Below are 24,370 nucleotides of genomic sequence, written 5' to 3'. Positions count from 1 at the left end.
TCCTATTGTAATGGAATTGGTGCCTAGAATATTTCAGTGGTATGAGCACCTGCATATTAATACAGGTGTCTTGGGTCTGATTCTCAGTCTAATCATAGATTAATTTCTTTTTTCCTAGAACAAATGGTGACATGACCAGGGTTGTGATTTAACTTCTTGCACTACATCTCCTTTATAGACAAAATAAAACAGGTTCTTTCCCATTGTGATTTAAATAAGTGCCTGAACATGGCTAGTGGGAAAAGTGGAAACATACGATTGGACCATGAATCAAACCCAGAACTCATGCATCACTGGTTAAATGCTCTAACCACTGGGCTATGCTGGTCAATATCCACGATCCTCTAAATCTCTACATCAAATGAACTGAGGACCAGGTTAATTTCATTGATAATCCTCATTTCTAATCCCTGAATCCTTGTTGTTGACAAGCCCCTGGCACCCAAAAATTAGAAACACGATATTGTGGTACACGAGGTCCCTTCTAAACTAACTGTATTTTTGTGTTTTTTTAATGGAAGACTTCTAAAATATACACTGTATTAACATACAGAACATTTTAAAATACCAAATGAGGCCCTACCGACAAGTTTTAAACAAACTTGAATCTACACTGATAAGAAAAGTCTAGAATATCATTTTCAAAATTTGTATTCTTGCTCTCTAAATAAAGATTATTTTTTTTCCCGGCACATGGATTTTTATATATTCAATTCTAAACCCTTTTTGTTCTTGAGAGGAAGATTTGAAATTCTTTCTTTATACATATTCTTGCGTAAAACTTTAAATCCCTATTGTGGCCACAGCCTGCCATGGTGGGAAAAACTGAATCTACAGTACATTCCAGAATTTTTCACTTGTGCGGAGACATCACCATCCTGCAGTGAAGTGCCACAAATTTTGAATTAAACATGATGCTTACAGCTGTAGCAGAGAGGGTTCTTTATCATGCCAATGCCTACCATAACATGGGTTCTTCATTTTTAGGTCATATTAAAAAAACATGTGACTTTTACTTGATAATAAGTGCTTGGTAAAGGAACAGTCACAAACTATGTTAAACATCTGAAGTTTGATGTGACACCCAAATCAAAATCGAACCTTGGCCTCCTGGTTGCAAAGCAAGTGTCCTATAACCACCAGGCCGTCCTGGAGGGGGGGGGGGTCATAGTTTGAATATGTGTTTTAAGAAAGTTTTCATGTAAAATTTGAAGTAGTTCTTCAGACAATTTTCAAAACAAGCCCCCCTATTTTCACTATTTCTCAATTATCTCCCCTTAAAAATGAGTACGGCATTTCGCTGGAATAAACATAACTTTACTTAAGTTATTTTGTTAAAGTTCACCTAAAATTTACAAAGTGGTGATGGAGAAGTCGGAAATGTGATTAAGTTTATGACAATAACAACAGACAACGGACAAATTTTGATCAGAATGCTTGTGCTTGAGGCTCAGCTGAGGTTCTAAATGTTCTGTGGCTATTTCCACTCACTGTCGCTGGTCACTATGGAGTCTGTATGACTGCTGCTGTATTTGTTGATGTGGCGTATTGCGTCCTTAACATCGTCCACCAGTTCTACAGTCAAGGACAGGTCTCCGTACTCTGTGTGCAGAGAGTGGGCAGCCGGGGGGCCAAACTTTAGAGCTGAGGTCAAGCGGGGGCCGGAGAAGATCTTCACCTGTGACATGATAAGCAGAGGACTGATAACATGGGGGATGATAATAAATGGTTATGAAATTAAATGAATTCATAACCTTCAGATATGACATCTTCCCTTGCTAAGGGTTTTTGGTCCCCACCGCTCCCCATAAACAGTGGACAGGAAACCCTTGGCTAGCAAAGATGCAGATATGTATGATTTATTTTTGTTGTGGATAAAAAAAAATGCCAAATTATTGTACTATATCAAATCACAGGCACTTGTTTCTGTAAATGACTTATGACCTCTGTATACTAATAACAACACAAGGTACCTAGCTTCAAATGACACAGAACGGCACTCCCTGAGAATGTCGGCCTTTTGAGCCTCCAGGGAATATGCGATGTTAATGTATTTACTACCGTTGTATTGTACAATCATTCAACTTAAAAACCATGTATGACATGACTGCATTCGTTGCCTCTTATCGCCGAAAACTGCAACAAAAAATGGATTTTCCGTTTTATACCACGAAGTGCTATGTACTGATAACGCACAGAATACGTGGGCGATTTTGACTGGCTAGCACGCTCTTCTAAAATTACGTTTGGAATTCTTTAGAGTTATTTATAGAAAGATAGAGCATCAGAAATGAATTAAAAATAACAGGCAAAAGGATGATTTTAATGGTGACCATTAACCACAATTGATCTTATTTTATATAATTTAGTTACTAACATTAGGGGGGAAATGCTACAAAAAAGTAAAGGGGACTCCATCCCCCCATATTTTTCCACAGACACCTGATAACTATAATCCCCCCCCCCCCTTCTGATTTTTTTTTGCGGTGACAATTCCTCCAAAATGTGTGGATTCCTTGTCTCTCTCAACCCAATTTCGATTGATGTAGTTGTTTCACGCTTTTCACAAGCGTTAGAGATTGGCCTTCTACTGGACTGGTATAATATAGAATATACTTATTATAAATAGTATAAGGTATTTAAGGCTTACAAAAAAGCATGTTTACGATTACATAAATCAAAATTAGGATGGAATAGACGGGGAATCCACACATTTCGGAGAAATAATCGCCGCCCCAAAAAATCAGAAAAGGGGGGGGGGGGTGTCCATACTTCAGATGCCTGTGAATTTTTCCATATCGGCACAGATCCGTAACATTAGGGATGCAGGGGAGGGGGTTCGCCGGAGAAGTTGGAAGTTGCACATGGCTTGTTTAAATTTCCTTACAGACAATGATAAAAATATGATAGTCATGATAAAGACCTTCAGAACCTTAATTAGTGTGTGCAGGGGGCCCCACACCCGTAGCCGGGGGGGTTGGGGGGTTGGGGTTGGGGGTTGGGGGGGGGGTTCGTACGAACCCCCCTTGAAAACTACTAAGCACTATTAAAGTCGGCATTTTGTTTGAATTGTGACTATTAAAGTCGGGATTTTTTATGAAAATCATGAAAATTCATAGTAAAAAAGGCATGATTCCAAAATTCAAATTAAGTGCCAGGAAATTGCTAGATTGCAGGATTTTGCACCAAATACCCCAGACCCCCTGCCGTAGTGGCACCTCGTGGTGCGAGGTGATAGACTCGCATTGCGAGTCTATGTACCCCCCCCCCCCCCTTGAAAAATCCTGCCTACGGGCCTGAAGGGGGGGGGGGGGGTGGGGTTATAGTGTTCGTCATTGCTGTCTCAATTTTTCCCCCTCAGGCTGGGAAGGGGGGGGGGGGGGTCATTCTTTGCTCCAGGGCTTCAATTCATAACTTTCAAGCTTACATGCATTAATATCTTCTCATTCACTACTACATAGTACTATCAAAAATAGTGGAGGGGCCATTCTCGCAATATATCTTCATCTGCATGCATGAAAATAACAGTTGATATTAAGGGTTGGCTAGTTGCCTCCGAATAACATTGATATGTGCCTGCAGCGTTCTTTGTACTTATGGTGGGTTTCATAAAACTTCAATGTAACAACAGGTACTTGCCACATCAATACATACCACAAAGTCAATATAACACATCACTAAAAAACTTTCCTTGTTCTATTTTGCATACTTCCCAATAATCTTTTATCTGTATTTTCTCTGACTTTCCATAGATCTGCATGAAACATGCAATTGGCAGAAATATTTCTCATACTAGTTAACGAAGTCGTATTTACAGCAAGTCATAATTTCATTATTATCTTCATCAGAAATGATTCCGACATGAAAATATATTTATATCTCCACTCGGGAAGTCTTAGCTTCTATCTTCTGATGACATGTAAAATCCCGAAACGTACGAACAGCTTTGGTTTTTTTGAGTAACTAAAAATAGCGTACAGCGTCTTCAATATTCAAAATTTTTATTTTGTTAACAAAGCAAATGTTCAAGATTTTTTGGTAATAAACATCGTATCAATTTATTGTGATAATAAAACAATGAGACTTTATTTTTCAACACAACGAATATACAATTTTCATTCTGTGCGGTATCAGTACATAGCACTTCGTGGTATAAAACGGAAAATCCATGTTTTGTTGCAGTTTTCGGCGATAAGAGGCAACGAATGCAGTCATGTCATACATGGTTTTTAAGTTGAATGATTGTACAATACAACGGTAGTAAATACATTTACATAGCATATTCCCTGGAAGCTCAAAAGGCCGAGATTCTCAGGGGGTGCCATTCTGTGTCATTTGAAGCTAGGTACCTTGTGTTGTTATTAGTATACAGAGGTCATAAGTCATTTACAGAAACAAGTGCCTGTGTATCAAATGCATGCATTGCCATGATTGAAATTTTGCTGAATTAGATTCTATATATAACAGCTTCCACATTATCATTACCTGCTCTCATTATCAATATCATGCTAAGCAATGTTAATCAGATTGGTGGATCAATACATTAAAAAGTGAACACTGTTTCTGCTATAAATAACTGTCCAGTGTGGCACTCACTCCCTCAGATTTCAGCATGTCAAACAGATCCTCGAAAAGCGGCGTCCTAAGGTGCGTCTTGTTGACCAGTATCGTTTCCACGGCATTACAGGCAGCTGGGTAGTCCGTCTTAGAATCACGCACTGCAAGGAGAAAAGAATTCCTCACAAAATAAATTGTTCATTGTCGCATACTGTAAGTGGTTTTAATTTCGCGGTGCTAAAAGTTCATGGTTTTTCATATTTGTCTAATTGCAGTGGTTTTATTTTTGCGGAATTCAAATTTATGACTGTTCAAAACGTGTCACACTTGCAAAATGATTGCGGTTGTTTTAATTTCGCGGAAAAATCCCCGACCGCGAACATAGCGAAATTAAAACCATCGCAATCATTTCCCCATTTACAGTATAGTACTTTACAATTAATTTGCATTTATTTCTTTCCCCTCAAACATGAACAAATGGAACTGGAAATAATACTGTACTATAATTAACTGACAACAAAAAATAAATAAACACAGCATTACCTATGTTAAGTGCCATTTCCTTGTCCACATTCTGGTCGATGTAGACATGACATATGCCCTCACTGTGTCCTAGGACAGGAATCCCTTGGCTCTGTTTCTGAATCATGCTGACAAGCTCGTTAGATCCTCGTGGAATGATCAGGTCAATGTATTCATTTAAAACCAGCAGGGACTCGATCTCCTCCCTCGTACTAACCTGTACAAAGAACAACACTGTACTTATAGGGAGGTTTACCTGTATGTACAACAAAACAAGCTGTAATTAAAGGACACATCTCGTGTTTTCAAAGTATACAGAATTATATGCATTTTGTCTTCCTTATGCTTATAGAAATTAATTGTAATAGTTCGTTCGCTGAAGTATTGCGATAATTAGCCACAATACGGACTTAAATCTAAGCCCCGATTTCAAAAAGCCTAGTTAATTAGATAGGTAGTCACGTGGTACAGTGACGTCATATGCGACCTTCGTCGATCAACTTGTTGTAAAAGTAGTGTTAGATATTTTTAAAAACTCGGGTTTTAGGGGCCTAATTTATTTACCATGGATAACATTTATTTCGATGTTGACAAATTTCCAGAGTCTTATATCTTTTAGCCACCAGTGCATACAAATAGCGACCCAAATGTAGCGAGAAAAGCGAGTATGAAATCTGCATAAATTTGCGAGTAAATAATGTTTACATCGGATCCCTGTCTAAACACAATTTGGTAATGCCATTTCTGTAAACAACTGTAATTAGCGTTGTTGCTTTTCTAAAATAAACAGTGCAATTATTATTAAATTTATTTTTGGAGAAGTTAGATAGGCTTAAATTATGATACGATTATGTATCATTGACAACTAGGCCTACTGTCACGGGTGCATTTCGAAAAAGAAATAATAATAATAATGATCAAACTTATTGTGAAAATCACAATACTTTTAAATTATTTTATTAAAGTAATTTTATTAGGCCTAATTATTATTTTTTGTTATCAACACGTTGTTACGTAGGAAGTGGGAGCGCGGCGTGCTGTTGTTGTAAACACGTACGCGTTCCTTAAAAAAATGAAAGCATTATAATTCAGTTCAAAGTCGGGAAATATTATATTTTATTATTTATAATTGAAAGTTCAATTATTTTTAAATTTTTTTTAAAACTACCAGTTGGTAGACACTGCTAGCAAAGTTCTGCCTATGTTGTTACAAGGTGAAGGTCAGTTGGTGCGAGTGTGTATTGAATTCGAGAGCAGAACGGAAAGCATATGTCGTAGGCCTATATGTAATAGTGCGTAGCTTCGATAGAACCACTTTCTCGCAGTTTATCTACGTATTTGTCCAAGTGCTTGTTAGAAAAAGTACAGGGACAAATTTTACTGGGGGTTTTTATGGCAAAGTCGTTGTGCCGACAAAAAATATTCACGTCTTGTCCCTCGAAAATTGATAAAAATACAGTCCAAATCCTCTCTACTGACAGCAAGTACATCCTTAAACGGCACAAAACACCCTAATGCAATGTTATTTACAAGCTGTTAATGTGATAATTGTTTGTTTGTCTATTAAATCTAATCTGTTTATGAAATGGCTATCAACTGTTTTCAAATCTTCTCGCTCGAGGTCGCATATGACGTCACAGATAATGGCGCGTAAAATATCGAAGAAAATATGCATATCGCAAGATTTGAATTTCATCGCTTTCAAACTCGAAAACTACGCAAACTGTTTCATTTAAAACACATGTAAAGTAGTTTTAGGCATGAAATGAATTAATTTTGCTGAAAAAATTAAAAAGTTTAAAAACATGCGATGTGTCCTTTAAGGAGGTACACTTGCATACGCAACAAACATGGATGGCTGAAATATAGAATCACTAATACTACATCAGAAGTTCTCTCTGAAAATCCTTCTCTGATTATGTATTTTCCTCATAATCTGTATGTTACTGAGACATGTTCCTATTTACATATTAAATTAATTCGCTACGTGGCAGATTCATACAAGAGCAATCAATGTTCATGAGGCCTATCTCCCATATTTTTTATATATGTATCACTATCAAAATTACAATCAAAATTGGAAGTCATTGATTAGAATACAATATTTCACATCATCACAATTTCTTGGTAATTGCCGTTGAACAAAGACTTTGCCAAATTAATTCCTTATTGTTATATAAGGAATCATGTCGGCTAAATTCATCATAAATCTTTCAATTGATAAAACTCCCTAAAGCACTAAATCTAAAACTTTATAAATAATTACCAAAGAAACAGTATCTTTGGGAACAAAAGGCTCCAGGGCTTCCTGGACCAATGAGTGGAGAATCTGGTTACTATGGTATGCTTCCTTCCCTCCTTTCAACAACAGACCATTACCACTGGCGATGGAAAGTGCAGCAACCTACAATTATCACAAGCTACAACAGCATATTTCATTTTTAGAGAGAGCTCCATCAAACTTAAAATCTTTTAGTGGTTATATCGTGCATTTCAAAATCCTTGAAATCTAACTGAAAATGTACAATTTCATCTTCGTATACAATCAGATTCCATGAAACCAAAAATAATTTTTGACGTTGAAAATTTTCCTTTCTGATAAAAATAAATCTGGTCAGAATATCACATAAATATCTATACACAAACACTTTCATAAGATATCTATACACAAACACTCACCTGAGATATCTATACACTCACCTGAGATACCTTTACACAAAAAATTACCTGAGATATCTACACACAAACACTCACTTGAGATATCTAAACACAAACACTCACCTGAGATATCTATACACTCACTTGAGATACCTACATGTATACATAAACACTCACTTGAGATACCTATACACAAACACTCACTTGAGATATCTAAACACAAACACTCACCTGAGGCAGACAGTCTGGACGGGACTCAAAAATGACTAGCAGAACTCCTATTGGGGTTGTGACCTGTTTGAGCTCAAGGCCATCAGACAGCAGTGTTCTCCTGACTACACGACCCACGATATCCGAGCTCTGATTGGCGATCTGTTTCAGTCCTTCATGCAGGGTGTGAAGCTTCCTCTCACTGAGAACTAAACGGGACACCAATGCAGGCTCCAGACCTGGAAATCAAAAGTACTGTATTCAAAACGAGACTCTTGACCTAGAAATCAAAAGTACTGTATTCAAAACGAGACTCCAGACCTGGAAATCAAAAGTACTGTATTCAAAACGAGACTCCAGACCTGGAAATCAAAAGTACTGTATTCAAAACGAGACTCCAGACCTAGAAATCAAAAGTACTGTATTCAAAATGAGACACCAATGCAGGCTCCAGAACAAGAAATAAAAAATAATGCATTCAAAAAATTTTTTGCAAGTTTTGTGTGAATTTAAAACCCAGAGTCTTTTAAAAAAAAAATCCTATTGTAAATTGTCCTAAAGATTGCGACCTATCAAATTATCATGATTTCATTTAGGTACAAGCCTGCATTGAAGCACTTAAAGACCAAAATTCATGCCAAAATAGGGACTAAAGTAGGGGTAACACTGTTTAGGTAAACTTTGAAAGTTAATTTCAGCTTCACAAAATATAAAGTTTGTAGGTTCACATTTGTAAATTTGTAAAATTCAAAGATATATACAGCAAAACAAACCTAATGATAGTTGATATAACAATATAACTTTTTCCAGAAAAATTATCTCTCCAATTAGTTTTTCTTTTGTTACCATAAAATTGATCCCTCCTATAGGATTTACCATTAACAAGGGGCATAACTCTTGCCAATCATGCTGAACATTCATTTGATTTAAACGACTAGGAGTTTACTTTTAACTACAATATCACATCCATTTTCAAAAAAAGGGATGAATTTAGAAATGAAAAAGAAAATATTTACTGTGTCATATATTAAAAGTTGTTAGAGTTGCATAATGTTAAGCGATTAATCAGAGTCGTTATCAAACTGGACATCAACTTTACTCAGAATAGCAGCTTTCACTCGAGAATTACTGTTTATTTGTTAGAAGTATGAAGTTTCTAGAGGCAGCTTTGCTCTCATGGCCCCCATCAAGATGCTCTGGAGGCCGGCCTTAAAGAGGTCCTCAAGACCCCAGCTTTAACTTCGTTAACATATCTTTAAAGTGTTAGTTACACCCATGACTACATTTGAGAATTGCTCTTAGAAATAATCATCCTGAAAGCTCCATGTAAACATTTTCTTGTTAAATTTATGGACAATTTTTATTGTGAAATAATGTGTTGTTATTTCTATATTCTATGACTTGTTGGTTATTTCTTTATTCTATGACTTGTTGGTTATTTCTATATTCTATGACATGTTGGTTATTTCTATATTCTATGACTTGTTGGTTATTTCTCTATTCTATGTCTTGTTTATTTCTATATAATGACTTGTTGGTTATTTCTCTATTCTATGACTTGTTGGTTATTTCTATATTCTATGACTTGTTGGTTATTTCTTTATTCTATGACTTGTTTATTTCTATATTCTATGACATGTTGGTTATTTCTATATTCTATGACTTGTTGGTTATTTCTATATTCTATGACTTGTTGGTTATTTCTCTATTCTATGACTTGTTGGTTATTTCTATATTCTATGACTTGTTGGTTATTTCTCTATTCTATGACTTGTTGGTTATTTCTATATAATGACTTGTTGGTTATTTCTCTATTCTATGACTTGTTGGTTATTTGTATATAATGACTTGTTGGTTATTTCTCTATTCTATGACTTGTTGGTTATTTCTATATTCTATGACTTGTTGGTTATTTCTTTATTCTATGACTTGTTTATTTCTATATTCTATGACTTGTTGGTTATTTTTATATTCTATGACTTGTTTATTTCTATATTCTATGACTTGTTTATTTCTATATTCTATGACTTGTTGGTTATTTCTATATTCTATGACATGTTGGTTATTTCCATATTCTATGACATGTTGGTTATTTCTATATTCTATGACTTGTTGGTTATTTCTATATTCTATGACTTGTTGGTTATTTCTATATTCTATGACTTGTTGGTTATTTCTATATTTTATGACTTGTTGGTTAGGCCAATTCAACTTAATTAGTAGATTATCATCCAGGGTCAGCAAAAGGTATGGGGCGGTTGGGAGGATTTTATTTTTTAATTTTTATTTTCTGAGAAAAATATTAAAGACAAACGAGTTTTTTTTCCCAACAGATCCGCATAATTTAATGGCAGATAGATATCAATCTATGCTATTTTCATACACTAATTCCAGGTTAAGCTTTAATTTAAGGATATAACAGAAATATACCTAACTTTTTCAAGATTTACGTCTGTAAAAACGCGAGAAATTAAGAAAACCATATAAATCTATTTTCTTCATGTGACTTTTCATGTTCCTATACCGGAAATGTAAACAAGAAGTGTAAATACCGGAGTTGAACATGAAATATTCCGGAAATCGCAAGTTTCGCAAAATAAAAAAATTCGGGGCGGGCCAATTTTTGAGGGGTGGGCAGGAATGATAATCTATCAATTAAGTTGAATTGGCCTTATTTCTATATTCTATGACTTATTGGTTATTTCTATATTCTATGACTTGTGTACCTGATCTGTTGGCTATTTCTATGTCCTTGCTGTTAGCATTAAGAATGTCTCTTTGCCTCTCCAACAGAAGATCTGCCAGTTTGGTAATGATGAGGTGTTTTTGTTTGGCTGTTGTTGTCTGTAGAACTCGGCCTCCTTCTCGCGCTGAAAATGTCAAAGATCTGAGAGTAAAATATAACCCTCCGAATTCTAAAATCTACACATTTGGATATTTTTGCTATTAATGGATTTTTACTCTTTCTCCATTGTCTTCTTTGGGTGTAGATAGAACTAGGTTAATATTGATTGTTATTATACTTTCATGTAATATACTCGAACCTGATTGGTCGAGAAGCATTTGAAAAAACATATTGTTACCCTCTAAGAACAGAAAACATGCGACCCAGGGTGATAGTATCTAGCAACGGGTAACAGTACTTGACAACGGGTGATATTATAAAAAATTATCACATGCGTCAAATTTATGCACGTACGGTTTGCCGTAGATTGCTAGACGGCGTCATTTGAGTGTTTGTAATAAACGCGAGTACCCGCATCAAAATACGAAATATCGTATGACAGTGATTGATCAAATGTCAACAGACGTAAGTTTTTCTGCTTTCCAGTTTACATAACATTCAGTATAATAAAACAAATATTGCATGTATTTGAGGGTAACATTGAAATTTTCACCCCTCGAGAAACCAATGTCAACCTCGGCTACGCCTCGGTTGACAATGGTTTTCTCAGGGTGAAAATTTTCAATGTTACCCTCAAATACATGCAATATTTATATAATATTGCACCACAAATACATGGGTTAGGGCGATAATTTGCCAGTATGCAGTTGGCCTCTATGAATAAATATCATGAATCTGAATGTCACTTCTCATAAAAATGGATCCTTTATCAGCAGTACCTCACAACATTTCCTTTTATATCCATAAAAAGACTTTAGTTATTTTTCACGATTCTTACTAGAACAGAGAAGGGAAAACAGATGTGGAAGATTTTGCCCTGTTTTATTGTCACATATTGTGACTTACCCTGCATGGCCATTAATTCCACCGGTGCACTCTGGACCTTGGACTTTGTGAAAAATGTCCCCACGTTTTTGCCTGCCACAATGTTGTAGATGGCTCGATCCTCGTGTCCATTGCAGATGACGACTGACGTCCCGTTATCTAAAGCCCAGGATGCCGCTCTCACCTGTAAGGTTGTATAACATAAATAACGAAACATTCCCCTAACGCTCCAAGCTTCAGGATCATGAGGCAGATTTATAGACTTTTATTTAATTAATTAGTCAGAACTATGCTTCTCTCTAAAACACAAATGAACTCTGGTATCTCGAATACCATGGATATGTCAAAGTGATTTGGAAGTCCCAAACACTTATTCTTTAAGTATTTTACCCTCGATATCTTAAATTCTTGGATATAACCTTAGAAATTGAGGTCCTGTCACAGTAGGCATTGATTCGATAAAGAGCCTTCACTTCTACAGCCATAAGTGTGATGCATAGGTCAAATTCTAAGATGTATCAAATTCTTTTTAACTCTAAACTGTGCCATTATTTAAATTTGTGGGGGCCAATTTTCATTGGCTGCCAAAACTTCCTACAGTTTTGTTGCAATTTTATTCTATAGATATTGTATATCTATATCTCTATATCATATAATTGTGTATTTTATTCAGGGTTTAGATTTATGAAAATGGGATACCCATAAAATCTATGAAAATTGAGCTATCACAAAATACAGTATAACAATGATATATAAAGGCCTATTAAGCAAGATTTTTGTGCTCATCTAGAAATATTGAGACAGAGAACAGGTTGTACAGGTTTGCTCTACACTTGGTTCCCCATCCCACAGTGTAACTGTAAGCAGCCAGTGCTGCAGTTGGAGAATTTAGTGGGTCTGTAACCGGAGCAAGTAACAAATTTAATCACCTTAGACTCCATCCCACCCAGACCAACCCTGGACTTCTCTCCAAAGATGACCCCCGTCTCGTCCACTTCTGGGCAGTACGTGTGGAGGAGACGAGACCCCTCCTCATCTGGGGGTCCTGTGTAGAGGCCATCCACATCCGACATTAGAATCATCAGGTCCGCGCAGACTTCCACCGCCAAACGGGCAGCCAAACTGTCGTTGTCTTTCAGACTGATAACCTGTGGAAATTCATCAAAACAAGAATGATTTATATTTACAAAATGTATATGCAGTTACTTGTACTTCTGCCTTTGAATTTCGTAAAAGACAAATGATAAGTCCCTATTTTATAGTATAGGGGGTAGACCTATATATAGACTCATCATTTACACAATTAAGAGGGTAGTACCATAAATAACAAAATGTTTGTCCTTTGATGTAAAGAATGGCATCAATGGACATCTTGCATGTTTGTTAACGATGATGGTCTTAATTGTTTGGTATACATTAATTGACTATATACAAAATGGTGATGTCAATGAAATAATCATTTTCATATCACACAAACTGAAATCAAGTGTCTTATATGGCAAGTCAGATCTATGTTACAAGCAAGTTTGAATAATTCAAAGAATTTTATGTCATAAAAAGGTTTCAGCTTTATAAACAATACTTTAATCAATTTGGTTGAAACATCAAAACAGTACTATACTCAAGTATGCTAAATCTTTCTCAAACTTTGCAATAATTCCTTGGTCTTTCAAAAGTCCTAAATCAAGTCTATTACTATTTTGGTTATAAAAAAAATTAACTGTCTATTATTTCCATTCAACAACAGAATTTATGATACGCTGTTATTGGAAATTCTTTAAAATATTTCCCCCCTTGAGCTGTAGAATTTAAAGCTGTGTCTATACATCTGCTTACCCCTTGTAGATCCTTGTCGATCTGAGGGGGCGGGGCGACGGCATCATTTGTGTTGAGGATTGGCACAATACTCAGCTGTAGTAGTTCCTTCAGCGTCCCTATCAGGTTTCTACGACTTTCCTCGTGGAAAAAGTCCGGCTTGGTGATCAGAACCTGAAAGTTATATAAGTCAAATCCATGTCAATCATAAACAAACAAATCATAGCTTTTCCTACATTCTAGAATGCCAGTTAGAAAAGCGGTAGTGCAGCGCAGTCTAAAGTTGATGAAAACCTGTCAAAAATAACAGCAAAATCTAAACTTTCTGAACACATTTAGAATCCACTGCTTAATATATTGCATTCACCCATCAATCAACCAGGACTGCTCCCAATTCATTAGTACCATCATAAAGCACTAGTATCTGAGTGACTGTATGTAGAAATACTATGTGTACTAATTTCTAAGTCAAATGTGCATACACAAGTTTGCGATTTTGCTGTCCAACACTGAAATATTTGACTCGTTAGTCTGACGAGTTAAATTACCTGGGTAGTTTTTACTCATTCATCTGTCTAGTTAAATTACCTGGGCAGTTTTTACTCCATACTGGTTAAACATGGCCTCGTACAGCGACATGAGGCCACTCTGTCCCACCGCTGCACAGGCGCGTGGTTCAATCAACGATCCCTGTCGCTGAAAAAAAGTACATTTACATATTCATCAATGTAAATGAATGATCAGTTACAAAAACTGCAACTTAACATGTTAAATATGTCTAATCAGTCACAAAACATCAGTGTCACCGTATATCAAAAGGAAATGGGACTCATTAGGGCTGACTAACTGTGAATACAAGTCTATTGTTAAAAACATACACGTACTGCGGGTCTCATCACTATTTTGATGAATACCAGTTTTCGTTGTTGTCATGGATGTGGCAAAATCCAGTAATCAACAAAAAACATTTTCTGGTCATGAAGAAGAAAATGGAGAAGTTTTCCACAAGTTTAAACAAGGGTACCGCAAACGGTACATAATACACCCGTGAAATGCTTACATAGGGTGTTTTTCTTGTGCTATAATTTGTATAACTTTGCTTCAAGTAGTATCAGCCATCATGAGGCTGTGACAAACTTTCATATGAACAAAGGGTCTTAGCTTAAAAATTGAGATTTCCTCAAAATGGACCAAGTTCAACAACCTGTAATTTTTTCAAAAATGGAAGAAAATCAAAATCCTTCCCCAGATGCACATCTTCAATACCCATACAAACACTCCACAAAATAAGATGGTCCTCACTTGAAAACTGTGGGAGGAGTTGGGCGGACAAATTATGTACCCTCCATAGAATATTAATTTCCAAATAGACTAAGTTCAACAACCTGTAATTTTCTCAAAAATTGTAGAAAATCAAAATCCATATCACATGCACATTTTCAATACCCATACAAACACTCCACAAAATAAGATGGTCCTCACTTGAAAACTGTGGGAGGAGTTGGGCGGACAAATTATGTACCCTCCATAGAATATTAATTTCCAAATAGACTAAGTTCAACAACCTGTAATTTTCTCAAAAATTGTAGAAAATCAAAATCCATATCACATGCACATTTTCAATACCCATACAAACACTCCACAAAATAAGAAGGCTCTCACTTGAAAACTGTGGGAGGAGAAGGGCGGACAAATTATGTATCCTCCATATAATAATTATTTCCAAATAAAAGGGCAAAACTCCTGGAAAAAAGGTCGAAATGGATCAAAATTGCAGTATGATCTAGAGTGACCCATAAAGAAGCTACACAGCAAGTTTCAGCATGATATGTGAAAGGGAAATGAAATTATAAAGAGAAAACCCCTAACGGACGGACATACAGACATCGCTGTACCATAATACGTCCCGTCTAAAAACGGGCGTATAAAAACAAACCAAAGTATGTCACAATGACAATGAGACAATGATTCCCCACAAGTGAGACGGTCACAGTACATCACAGTGACACTGAGACGATGATTTCCCACACGTGAGACGGTCACAGTACATCACAGTGACACTGAGACAATGATTCCCTACAAGTGAGACGGTCACAGTACATCACAGTGACACTGAGACAATGATTCCCTACAAGTGAGACGGTCACAGTACATCACAGTGACACTGAGACAATGATTCCCTACAAGTGAGACGGTCACAGTACATCACAGTGACACTGAGACAATGATTCCGCACAAGTGAGACGGTCACAGTACATCACAGTGACACTGAGACAATGATTCCCTACAAGTGAGACGGTCACAGTACATCACAGTGACACTGAGACAATGATTCCCTACAAGTGAGACGGTCACAGTACATCACAGTGACACTGAGACAATGATTCCCTACACATGAGACGGTCACAGTACATCACAGTGACACTGAGACAATGATTCCCCACAAGTGAGACGGTCACAGTACATCACAGTGACACTGAGACAATGATTCCCTACAAGTGAGATGGTCACAGTACATCACAGTGACACTGAGATGCTGACTGCCCACACGTGAAACAGTCACACAAACAATGGAAGTTTAAATTCAACTAAAATAGTAACACTGATACTGCTTAATTATGACGAAGTCTTCATGAACTTTTATCCAAAAAAAAATATTGAATGACTTTATCATAACTAAAAATCAGACTTTGAGAGAAACCCAGGTTTATCAACAAAAATTTTTATTTAATTTATAAATTACCCTTATCCACCATATTTCAATATCAAATAGTTCAAAGAGTTTTCCTTTGTGCCTATGTATTTTACAAGATTCCTCATTTTAAATGTATGTCTCTCTGTGAGATTTTCTTGTATATTTGCCTATTCCTAAATAAATAAACTTAAAAAATCCCATGTATATCAAATCAACTACACCACAGTGTTCCCATGTATAGCAACTACTATCTAGCAAAGCGCAGGTTGACCATCTTTTTCAATGTCAATATTGTTATCTTATAATATACCACAATTTACGCCTAATACCACCAAGCAACTTGCCACTGACGTCTGAGATTTCATAAAATTTCAGCAAGAGTCGGACAACAAGAAATTCTTAGATTGCCAGCTCGCTGACACTCTATTAAACTCATGAAAGACGGACAATACAAAAAAATCGATACTCAGACTGCCAGCTAGCCAATGCTAACTATAATAAACCAATTCAGAAGCACCAAGAAAACAAGATTTACTTACATAATTCTGAAAGAAATTACAACATGAACATGCAGTTAAACTGTTGATAACAGTAGATCATCAAATCCTCAAAAAATAATTTGCTTTTACAAGAGAGGGAGAAAAATTCTAAATGATTTTGAATTATGATACAAAAATGTGTTTATTGTCTACAGCCAACAGGAAAATGACTGTCACCTACTACACGAATAGTGTTTATTGTCAACAGCCTACAGGAAAATGACTGTCACCTACTACACGAATAGTGTTTATTGTCAACAGCCTACAGGAAAATGACTGTCACCTACTACATGTATAGTGTTTATTGTCAACAGCCAACAGGAAAATGACTGTCACCTACTACATGTATAGTGTTTATTGTCAACAGCCAACAGGAAAATTACTGTCACCTACTACATGTATAGTGTTTATTGTCAACAGCTAACAGGAAAATGACTGTCACCTACTACATGTCTAGTGTATTTTATGTTATAAATCAAAACTATAGTAATCTCTTATAAAACAAGCATTAAAATGGGGCAGAACACTGCACTAGAACACCCTAAAAAGAACTGATACTTTTAACAACAGGAAACGCTTGAGTCCGTACCTTGCTCGTGTGCAGCGTTTGTCTCATACTCATTGACATCAGCATTTCCTGGTGGAGCTTCTGTTTTCCGAATGCAATGGCACCGCTTGTTACCATGATGACTTGCTTGTTCAGAGCATGCAGCTCACAGGCCTATGATCACAAAATGCATAAACAGGATGAAACATTTATTTTTAAGAAAAATTTTTTTTGAAAATACATGAGGGTATAAAATGCAACACTTCACGCTATCATGCATCATGAAGCATGCATTAGTGCCTTCGTGAAAAGTATGCCACCGTGAAGATTTGCAGATCATGCACTCATATATTTACAAATATGAAATTAATTTTTTATATTTACATCCTACTTTCATTTCTGTCTGAATGCCAGGCCTGTACATGTACTATATTTATCACGATTCATATACACACAATGTTCACACCTGTGGCATATTCATGAGGAAATGGCTACTATTTGTAAAGATATCAAAAGCAAAAACATTAGAAATGTAAATATTTGCAATGAGAAGACATTGTACTTGTCTTTGTAAGCTTTCCCCTTGCTGTACCTGTTCTACAATGGATGCTAGTCGTCCGAGAGCCAAGCCGCACTCATCTTCCCGCGTGATGACTGCACTGCCAAGTTTGATGACCACCAGCTTACAATTCATCAGGTCAGATCGGAACATCGGTTGAGAAGCTCTCACTGGGGAGGTAGAAAAACTGGCACAGGGCTGTCTCCAGCGACTGTGAAGCACAGTGGGACCTGACCATGCTGGAGGAATGCTTCTGGCCACGCTGGAGAAGTTTGAGATGTGACTGGATGGGTAGAGGGTTGTGATGTTGACTGACCTTGACCTCCACCCTAGACACAGCCTCTGACTAGACTTACTTAACATTGTTGTATGGTACATGATTTACTCTGCAAAAGCGAAATCCATTACTTTTAAAATGTACCTGCAAAATTTCATAATTCTTTTTTCATCCATAAGACATTATTTTACAATAATTTCCCCAAGAAATCTGGGAACTGAAATATTATGCTAGAGAATTATTTAAAATATGTTCAAGAAAATCTACAGATTAGTTATGTTGACAAGAACTGAAGTGAAAAATTTCAATGGAAATAAAGTTCTAAATAACTTCCCCCTTTTCCAATCATCTAAGAGCTCAGGGCGCTCATTTGAATGAATACGCTAAGGATGTATTACTATACCACTGATATGCAAAGGCTTGAAATCCAAACCAATGGCAAATACAAAGCAGTCTCACAGTGACACGCCCACCCTGTCCCCGATATCACAAATACAGGGCAGTCTCACAGTGACACACCCACCCTGCCCCCCCCCCCTCCCCCGATATCACAAATACAGAGCATTCTCCCAGTGACACGCCCATCCTGCCCCCCCAATATCAGAAATACAGGGCAGTCTCACAGTGACACGTCCACTCTGTCCTCCCCGATATCACAAATACAGAGCATTCTCACAGTGACACGCCCATCCTGCCCCCCTTGCTTGTTGTATGAGGCAACTAAATGGGGCACTTCAGATGAGACCACTAAAACCAAGGTCCCGTGTCACACCAAGTGTGCCACGATAAAGGTCCTTCCCTGCTCAAAGGCCGTAAGCATTGAGCATAGGCCTAAATTTTGCAGCCCTTCACCTGCAATGGTGACATCTCAATATGAGTAAAAGATTCTCGAGAGGGATGTTAAACGATATACAATCACTCAATTATCATGATTTCCAAATGAACAGGACCTTGATGCAGGCTTGAGACCTATGATACAAAGGAGGCTTTGAGGCAGTCTCGAGCTCTTCCGAGATCATTAGGTAAGGAGTGAGACTTCCTGAGTGTTATAGAGGACCTTGAGATCTTACCTCGAGACTTCATGTGATACATAGGGGACCTTTATTAAGAACTGCTGAAATACATAGGGGACCTCCTGAGAAATATGGGGGGGGGGGGGGGGGGGGGCATCAAGACCTCCTAAGACACATGGGGGATTTCAAGAACTTCTGAGATACATAAGGGGCTTTGAGAACTCCAGAGATATATCGGGGACATCAAGAGATACTTGATACCACCTGAGATGGGGATCTTGACAAGAACTTCTGAGGTACAGTGAATCTCAAAAACTTCTAAAATACAAAAGGATCTCAACACCTCCTCAGATATATGGGAGATTTCGAAAACTTCTGAGATACATGGGCGCCTCGATAACTCCTGGGACACATAGGGGGCCTAAATACCTCCTGAGATTCACATGCAACATCTATGCTGGCTTCTATCTCCTACTTTCCTAATCTCACACCCAAGTGCAAATTATGGATCAATACCAAATTGACTTCAGCCTCAAGCATGCAAATAAATGATAGATGAAGAATTATTAACCTCCCCCTCTCTGTGACAGGTGATAAAATCTTAACATAAATTTACTTTATATTCCCACTGTTTTCACACACAACTGTATTTTACACTAAGAGAATGAGAGAGAGAGAGAGTAAGTATACATGTATACACATTATCTTTTCAGATCTGCAATGCCTAAAGATAAGCCTTCTTATTCACAGATCATCCATTCGTCTCATGATTTGTGTGTGAAGTGTAACTGTCGTCAAGATTCAAGACAGCTGTTGTGCACATGAAATATAGTATTGACGAACAGTTCTGGTAAATTGGACTTTGGATGTATAATATTGATTTGAGGGGTGGATCAGGTGGAGTGGACACTGAACAAGAGGAAATCAGTGTCAAAATAAGAAGTTCCATTTCTAATCATCTTTATAGGTCAGTATGACATCACCTCAATTATGTGCAGATTCCACGGAAATCACTACCAGTGGATGCTGTTAATTTGGATAAATATACTCGATCTTTTCATCTTTGTAGATCAGAGTATAAACTTAATATTTGATTAGCAGAGTGTAGATTTATAAATTGAATTGGGAAGCTCGAATTCATCTGCTTGATATTCTATACTTCACTGGCAACTAACATATGGTGCTGAGTAGAACACCAACACCCACCCCCCAAACACACAATAAAGTAATTCAGAAATTATATATGATCTTATTAAAAATAAGAAAGAAATCAGATCAGTCTAAAACATGTAAATCATCAAGCACTGCAGGCTGACAAAAAAGAGAGAGAGAAATCTGGTAAAGTCGCGGAATGCAAACTAATTGATTTTAAACTTTTATGACAAAAATCAACTTACCAATTCTTCTGTTAATTCAAGTAAAGCAGCATATTTTAGTGTCTTCGTGTATCAAAAAAGACCCCTGAACTTCACAACGGGACTGATCTGAAGTTGCTGCAGATAATTTCTGGTGCTTTTTCTGATCCGATTTGTTCCTTGCTCTGAAAATACAAAGAAACCTTCACAGCGCTGAATCAGCTGATCGCATTGCATCATCCTACATAATACGCCGCACCGCCGGCCGCGCGAATAGATTTAAATGCATACCTGGTTTAGGGACCCCCTCCTGACTTACTCTGCGGGTCTATCACACTAATGAACATGATAAAGCACAGTGACATGGCTTTAAATACTGACGAGTTTAGTGGTTTCTTCCCCGAATCGACACAACACCGGAATCATCAACGCTGCATAATAAGGGGCAGATAACTTGTAAAAAACATCAAAACAAAACTTCAAAAAGGGGGGGGGGGGTATTTGAAAATAATATAAATACGGCGCTGTTTTTTATTTCTTGCTAAAACATTGACCTTGTAATCATTTTAAATTTTTACTCCAGTGTACATATATAATCAGAGACATATATTATCTACCATTTATTTATTGACTGAGCAAGTAATTTACAAATGTATTTCCAATTTTGGGCCCAGAGGGCATACAAAGTTCATGTACATGAATTTTAAAAAAGTGATTGTCCAGGAGATAGATAAAGAAATAAAAATTACAGATTCGTTAAAATCGACTTTTCTTAATTATGAACTGAGTTATCTTTGATTACGTAATTGAAATGAAGCAATTCGAAAATCTAATGAACTGAGTGATGAAGTTAAAATTCAATCGCAACTCTTAAAGACGAGAATCACAAAAGTTCTGAAATCCTTAGATTGTTGAATAATCACAAAGTTCTGAAATCGTTAGATTGTTGAATAATCACAAAGTTCTGAAATCGTTAGATTGTTGAATAATCACAAAGTTCTGAAATCGTTAGATTGTTGAATAATCACAAAGTTCTGAAATCGTTAGATTGTTGAATATTATTGAATCCACCGTTAGGTCTGTTTGGAAGAAACATATTCAACGGGGAAATGTGGAAAATTTACCACGATTCTGTGACCTCGAAAGTTGTAGCACCGGGATGAAAATTGGATTATGATGGCGGTCAAAGACAACAGATACCCGACATCAAACGATAGGCCTATCACACTGGTATATGCCTCCATAATATACTTCTACAGAATGAAAGTTAATCACACGTATTTTCTTTTCTTTTTCTTTTTTTATTGTTTTTTTTTTTAACATAGAACTGGTAATGACACAGTATCAATCCCAAAGTCAAAAGAGAAATGGGTCTGGTAGCCACAAGTTCAAAATAGGGGGGTTGGGGTTGATGTTTACAGCTAGAAATAAGCGAGATATAATATTAGAATCCGTCAGCAGTATATAGATACCCTGTATATTAACACGTATCTTCCTGGTGATCTAACTTCGGGGACTTTAACCTCACAGGATTCGTAAATTCGCTTCTCTCTTACCAACACGATACACACCCTTTAATATATATCAAACTTTTAGCATTTTTAAAGATCCTGTAAAACATTAAATTTTCGTTTTCTCATAGGTGTGAATAATGAACCATCAATATATAATCCCCCAACCCCAAATGTAATATGATCTTAAAATTTGATTTCAAGACGTTTCCGCGTCACGAAGCGAAAGTGTCCATCTCTCCATCTGGTTGTCCGCCAGTCTGTCTATCTGTTACATTCTACAACTTTGAAATTGTATCTGGAGATAGTGGTTTGATTTTAAAGCATGCATATTTTCCTTGTGTGCTAGAAATTCAAATTATATAATGGTCATTGATCTCAGGCGAAGCACGCATGTTCTTTGGTATGACACGGCATATCTATTTCTCTATAAAGATATCTTATATTATATATATTCTATCTTTGACAAGATATCTAATGAATGTCATAAGATACTTCATATACTTTACAGTTTATATACTGAGTGATTAATCGAATATTGTTTAATTCTATCGAGAATATTTCACTAATATGGAGACGTCACCACTGCCGGTGAGGGGCTGTAAAATTTAGGCCTATGCTCGTCGCTTATGGCACCTGTATCAAACTGAATTCTACACACATGTATCAGACTGAATTCTATACACCTGTATATGACTGAATTCTATACACCTGTATCAAACTGAATTCTACACACCTGTATCAGACTGAATTCTATACACCTGTATCAGACTGAATTCTATGGAGCGCCAAATTAACATAAACTCAAATAATTGAAGATATCTTCAATTATTTGAAGATATCATGAATTCATTTGATGCGCGCAACAATTTAATTAAAGATATCTTCAAATTATTAATGATATCTTCAATTCTGAATTATTGCGCGCATTAAATGAATTGATGACAGCATTAATTCTTCTGCTGAATTGATGCGCGCTTTAATTGAATTAATGATCTCTTCAAATGAATTAATGATATCAACAATTGAATTGATGCGCGCTACAATTCAATCGAAGAGAGCAATAATTGATAAAATGCGCGCATTAAATCAATTGATGAGAGCAATAATTGAATTAATGCGCGCATCAAATCTATTATTGCTCTCATTAATTCAATTGATGCTCTCATCAATTGAATTGAAGAGAACAATAATTGAATAAATGCGCGCATTATATCAATTATTGCTCTCATTAATTAAATTGATGAGCGCATTAATTCAATTAATGAGAGCAATAATGGAATTGAAGAGCGCATTAATTCATTTGATGAGAGCAATAATTGATTTAATGCGCGCATTAATTCAATTAAAGAGATCAATAATTGAATTGATGATATCTTCAAATAATTGAAGATATCTTCAATTATTTTAGTTTATGTTAATTTGGCGCTCCATATGTATCAGACTGAATTCTACACACCTGTATCAGGCTGAATTCTACACACCTGTACCAGACTGAATTCTATACACCTGTATCAAACTGAATTCTATACACCTGTACCAAACTGAATTCTACACACCTGTATCAGACTGAATTCTATACACCTGTATCAGACCGAATTCTACACACCTGTATCAGACTGAATTCTATACACCTGTATCAGGCTGAATTCTACACACCTGTACCTGGTTATTCCCAAGTTCCTCTCTTAGATGTGTTCTACACACGAGTGTAGATTAATTTCTAGGCTCCTCTCTTAGCCTGGGTTCTATACATTTCTAAGCTCCTCTCTTAGACTGGGTTCTATACACGTGTCTAGGCCAATTTCTTGGCTCCTCTCTTGGCCTGGGTTCTATACATTTCTAAGCTCCTCTCTTAAGACTGCGTTCTATACACGTGTCTAGGACACTTTCTACAGGTCCAGTCCAAAAACTATTTCTACCTACATTGTATGTAGCTACTTATAGCTATCTAGGTATTTAAACCTACTCCAGGTAGCTATTTTTACCTACTTTTTCCTTTACTTGCATTTCATGGCCAAACGAAGGAACGGGGCAATATGGTGTGCACCAAATTTCTTGTTTCACTTACACTGACGATGAATACCATAAAAATATTGGACAAAAAATGATTACTTTCTAACCTTTCAAATTTGCATCAATAACTACACCCAGTTCCATTTCCTAGGAGCTTAGGATCAAATCTGTGATAAAACCTCTAGAATGTCATACAAATCTGTATTAATTTTAATGTTTACCTGCATGCATTTTTACATTAAAGGTTTTTGGGGCGATTTTTCATGCATTTCCTCTACATTCTCCACCCTTGTCAAGTATTCAAATTTACACTCCAAATATTAACATGATACATAAAACGACTGACCTGTTTAAAAGATGTGCCTT

At 36.5% G+C, this 24,370-nt stretch overlaps 1 protein-coding gene across 1 annotated transcript in view; it reads right to left on the bottom strand.

The window, feature by feature from the left end:
- The window catches only part of LOC125668359 (delta-1-pyrroline-5-carboxylate synthase-like), a 23,944-nt gene extending 3,009 nt beyond the window's left edge, over positions 1 to 20,935 (bottom strand). The window contains exons 1-14 of the mRNA XM_048902416.2: positions 20,769 to 20,935; positions 20,520 to 20,662; positions 17,866 to 18,218; positions 17,316 to 17,447; positions 14,081 to 14,188; positions 13,514 to 13,666; positions 12,607 to 12,825; positions 11,699 to 11,861; positions 10,674 to 10,817; positions 7,969 to 8,186; positions 7,346 to 7,483; positions 5,101 to 5,296; positions 4,597 to 4,718; positions 1,492 to 1,678 (exon numbers count right to left, since the gene is read on the bottom strand). Coding sequence (XP_048758373.2) covers positions 1,492 to 1,678; positions 4,597 to 4,718; positions 5,101 to 5,296; positions 7,346 to 7,483; positions 7,969 to 8,186; positions 10,674 to 10,817; positions 11,699 to 11,861; positions 12,607 to 12,825; positions 13,514 to 13,666; positions 14,081 to 14,188; positions 17,316 to 17,447; positions 17,866 to 18,210 — 2,125 coding nt within the window. The 5' untranslated portion in view covers positions 18,211 to 18,218; positions 20,520 to 20,662; positions 20,769 to 20,935. The remainder of the gene's footprint in view (positions 1 to 1,491; positions 1,679 to 4,596; positions 4,719 to 5,100; positions 5,297 to 7,345; positions 7,484 to 7,968; positions 8,187 to 10,673; positions 10,818 to 11,698; positions 11,862 to 12,606; positions 12,826 to 13,513; positions 13,667 to 14,080; positions 14,189 to 17,315; positions 17,448 to 17,865; positions 18,219 to 20,519; positions 20,663 to 20,768) is intronic.
- Between the last annotated feature and the right edge of the window lie 3,435 nt (positions 20,936 to 24,370).

The sequence above is a fragment of the Ostrea edulis genome, chromosome 9, assembly GCF_947568905.1.
Source record: "Ostrea edulis chromosome 9, xbOstEdul1.1, whole genome shotgun sequence".
Taxonomy (NCBI): domain Eukaryota; kingdom Metazoa; phylum Mollusca; class Bivalvia; order Ostreida; family Ostreidae; genus Ostrea; species Ostrea edulis.
This window is presented reverse-complemented; position numbering and strand designations above follow the sequence as displayed.